Source organism: Gavialis gangeticus, unplaced genomic scaffold (assembly GCF_001723915.1).
Source record: "Gavialis gangeticus isolate Ggan-Ray unplaced genomic scaffold, GavGan_comp1, whole genome shotgun sequence".
NCBI classification, from domain to species: domain Eukaryota; kingdom Metazoa; phylum Chordata; order Crocodylia; family Gavialidae; genus Gavialis; species Gavialis gangeticus.
Genome location: NW_017728994.1, coordinates 27,655,331 through 27,659,816, shown reverse-complemented (window position 1 = coordinate 27,659,816; position 4,486 = coordinate 27,655,331). Strand labels below are relative to the sequence as shown.

At 46.0% G+C, this 4,486-nt stretch overlaps 1 protein-coding gene across 30 annotated transcripts in view; it reads right to left on the bottom strand.

Annotated features, from left to right (window-relative positions):
* The window catches only part of SORBS1 (sorbin and SH3 domain containing 1), a 235,089-nt gene that overhangs the window by 42,584 nt on the left and 188,019 nt on the right, over window positions 1-4,486 (bottom strand). For all 30 annotated transcript variants that reach the window (XM_019502448.1, XM_019502446.1, XM_019502450.1 and 27 more), the window contains one exon: window positions 2,459-2,573. In XM_019502448.1, coding sequence (XP_019357993.1) covers window positions 2,459-2,573 — 115 coding nt within the window. The remainder of the gene's footprint in view (window positions 1-2,458; window positions 2,574-4,486) is intronic.

Here is a 4,486-nt window from a genome sequence, read left to right as displayed (position 1 = left end):
CCAGGCCTGCCGGTGCCCCTCACTTCCAACCTGCTGGCCCTTTCCCACCCCCCAGCCCTGCTGGTGCTCCTCATTCCCGACCCACAGCTCCCTGCTTCCCTTTGGTAACCCCAGATGGGAAAAATGAGCCAGAGACCTGAAGTGACTTGCCAAAGACAACGACAGAACTGTGCGCTCAGACTGGATTTACAGTTCAGGAGCTCGTTGCTCCCAAGTCCTGAGCTCTGCTAGGGATCCACTGCACAGAAGTAGGAGCCTGCCTGGTGCATTTGACTAATGTTTCTGGGTCCTAGCTGAGGAAAGGCACGTAAAAGGGCCAAGGCCAAAAAGAGAGCCATGCTGGGGCTCAGACTATAAACTAGGAAGTCCCAGTTCTATGCTCCAAACATGATAGCAAGACTCTCATGCCGACTTAATGCCAACTCAGACTTTGCTTTTCTGATTTTTTCATTTCCTTTTCTATATTGGCTGCTACCCACAGCAATTCTTTCCATGGGAATAATTCCTGCCATATTTAATCCTCTGGGGATGGCAGGGGAAGGAAAATGCTATGTCTATGAGTGGTTAATCTTTTTTCTACCATGGTAAAACCATTACAAAAAGGAGTTAATGCCTGCACGTGTCAAGTGAACCTATTGAAACCACAAGAATTGGAGAAAAAATTATTACCTGCAGCCAAAACAGAAACCCCATGTTCTTTGGTTTCTATACATTATGTATTAACTCCTAAAACATTTTTCATTTATCACATATGGAAGTTTTCAGTATACAGTGAAACTGGTCCAAACCCCACGGAAAACAATGAGATGTCTTTGTACTGATGTCTGTGGGCTTGAGATCAGGCCCCGATAACCACTGCTTTGCATATGGCATTGTAATGCATTGACAGCTTGCAAATTCTCTTTAGATAAGTTGTTTGCTAGGTTCCCTGCAACATAAAACAATCTCTATGCATCACTATGATACTAGTCAATGAAGACCACAGACTGAAATCCCATTTCGGTCTCACCATATTTCTAAACCTTGTCCCCTACTCCTGATCTTTGCTTTGAAATGAGAACTGCAAACATGTCAAGAGCATCATAATCATGCACCTTTCCTTTTTTTATTGAACTCCCAGCTTCTCCATTGACCGTCCTTCTTCTGGCTTTCAAATTTGACTTAGAAATCTATTTAAGGATATGTTTCACTTGGAGCTTGACAAAAGTTCTGTGGATTACACTGGGTGCAAGCAGATGCTTAGGGGCTCTGATAAATCAGCTGTAAATGATAGGGTCTGATCCTGTAAAGCTTACTGAGGCAAAGTTCCCACTGCAGTCAGCTGCAGTTTTGCTCTAGGAATAACCTAAAGTGCTCCAACTGTCCCTTTCCTTACACCTGTGGAAGGGCCTAAGCCAGTGCTCACTGAAGTCAAGGAGAAGACTCCTGCTGATTTCAACAGGCCCTACACTAGGTATAACTTTGCTGAAGTGAATGAAGCAACACTGATGTAGAAGTAGAATCAGTCCCATGATCTTTCAAAAATATTGGTTTTTGCCAGAACTGAACAGAAACACCTACTACCCACATCAGGCTTATTTTCAATAGCTTAAACTCAGGGTAGGCAACCTTTTCTGCCTACTTCTTGGGTCAGAGGCAGGGAGGTGGCCAGGAGCCAGAACCCAGCCACCACTGCTGTCAAATGCCACATGTCCACAGGTCAGATCCAGTGGTTCTGCTGACCAAACCCAGCCAGCGGGCCACAGGTTGCCAAACCCTAGTTTAAATGCGTATTTCTATTGGTTTAAATCCTTTCCATATGTTTTTAAGTAAAAGCAACTGTATGCTCTGCAAAACTCTTCAACCCTTCTCCAAGGATTAATGAAAACATAACCTTAGAATCTACTTTGAATATCACAACTAATTAGCACTTTAACCCAAGCCTTCCAAATCACAATTTTAAGGATGAAAAATTTTCACTTAAAACCAACTAATAAATGTTTTCTAGAACTTGCATCATTTCACTTGCAATGCATAAAAGCTGAAGGTTAATTTAATTAAAACTGATGACATAGAAGCACACAAAGTTGAACCCTTGCCAGCCTGGTACACTGCATCACTATTTCAGACTCTCCTGAATCAATTAAGACTTTGCACTATAAATAAGCACAGTTGACAAAGCAGCCATCAAACAAGTCATGGTGTCAAACAGATTAAAAACTGGGGATACTGATCCAAACTTCACACAGAAAACAATACATCCAGAAGAAAAGGGAGCCTCACAGCTCTCCAGCTCTGGTTTTGTATGACTGACAATGGTTAAGAGGTTACTCAAACATTTGCAAAACAAAATATACAGAAATGCACCACATAGGCAATATAAGGCAAGGGTATTTATCGAAATGGAAACATACAAGTGCCTATAGCATGTATTACAATTGCAGGACCAAACTATAGAGTAGGATAAGATAAGCATTACCATCTTTTCGTTGTTCAAGACTGAGGACTTTCCTGGTTGATAGTCGTAAATGCTCTTGGGCTCTGCCCGGTACTTTCTAGTATCCACCTTCTTGTCAGGGGGCTCCCAATCATTCCTGGGGAAAAAAGGGCCAATTAGTTCAAAACCCTGTTGTTACCATGGAAACCATTTTTTTCTTTGGACATGCTCCTTTTGCAGCTAATCCTCATTTAATCAAGGAACTTTCTGAATCTGTGCAGGATGTCTCTGCAAGAGGAACAGTTCAGACAGCTTTGGTGTCTTTTTAATGGTAGCCAGGGTTAGATTTATGTATGCCTGTCAGCTCCTACAAAAAACCTGAAGGGATGGGAAGGGTTTTCAAATCTTTTCCATTCATTGTCAAACTTTCACTAGAGATGGGTGTGAACTATCCTGGAGAATTCCTAACACACCCAAACTGTGAAATGAATCTGTTTTAGAACTGTTCAGCTGGCCCCAGCACCTTAACCTCAAACAAACTCACCCAGTCTCCATGAACACTGGGAAAGCCAACTTTTGTAGTGCGCACCTACCTTTCTGATGCTGTGAGGTTTGTCTCCACTACAGAACTGAACTGACTGTATTGGATTGGTGTAAGTGGCTCAGAGCATCCACACACGTCATCCTGAACTGGTTAAGATTTGCCCCGTGTCCACACTATTTGCTTAGACAATTTCTGATGCAATGTATTTTAGGTACTTATCCCACAATTCCCAGTTTATCCCCCTTTTGTGCGCATAATGAGGGTAACATTCAGGCAGCACATTCTGACAGATTTTGCAAGGCCACCAGGAGGAGAGTAAGGAGAAAATTATACCATATTAGCTTCTTTGAAGCTATGCTGAATATACTTCTGTTTAGATCAGATTAGTGGAGTATTAATTGGTATTAAACTTCTTGCTGATAGTTTGCCTGTTCTGGCCAGTTTAGACCATTTGCAAAATTGGCTTGCATGTGGGTGGCCGCAAGTTCTACAAACATTCTATGGGCTTCAATCAGTTTGGTTTCAATAGCAGATCTGATTGTATAGCAGATATGATTGTTTTAGCATCTCCAACCCTAGGAAACACTCTCTCCAGCTGAGTCCTGCTTTTGTTACCTGCTAGTGTAAAGCATTAATTAGTCTAATCTTTTGATTTGCAAGAGGCTACAATACTTCCCCTTTAATTGCTGTGTTGGAAAGCATATCTATCAAAGAACACTGTCTTCTGATCACATGCCTTAGGTCAGGGGTGAGCAAAATACGGCCCACAGGCCCGCAGGCAGGGAAACTGTGAAAGTGGCAGCAGGCCAGGGGGAAAGAGCAGTGAGCGGGTGTGCAGAGCTCAGTGACATCTGGGCAGGAGTGCAAGATCTGTGCCAGTGCACTGGGGCCAGGGCCGGTGGGGCTCAGAGTGAGGTGGCAGGAGTGCAGGGCCCAGGTTGGCAAGGGCTCTGGAACCAGGCTGGCTCCCCCTCTCCCTGCTGCTGCAGGCCAGCCAGGCTTCATAGAGCCCTGCTGGCCCACTCCTTGCACTCCTGCAGCCCCACTGTGGACCCTGCTGGGGCTTGCACTGGGGCTGGTGCTGGTCCTGGCACACTGCACAGGCCCTCTGCTCCCACCCAGCTGTTGCTGTACTCCGCACACTCATTCGCTGCCATTCTCCCTGACTGCTGCAGCCATTTGCCCCCCACAGCCCCCACCAGTTGCTCCAGCACCACATGGTTCCTGGCTGCAGTGCTGGGCTGCAGGACACAGCAGGAGCCAGCCTGGCCCCTGAGATTCTTGGCTGGCTTTGTGTGGTGCCCACCAAGCTGGTCTAGCACCTGCTGCATCCTACTGTCTAGGTCATGCAGCTGAGATGTGGTGCCAGAGTGGTGAGCTAGGGCAGGGGGGGGACAGGGAAGCAGCAGAAGGGCAGCAGTGGCAGATGGGGGGGAAGTGCTGGTGAGCGGCAGCACAGGGCCCAGCTGCTGCCCCAGGGGCAGAAGCGTGAAACCCGGGCTTGGAAAAGTACGGGGGGGGGGGGG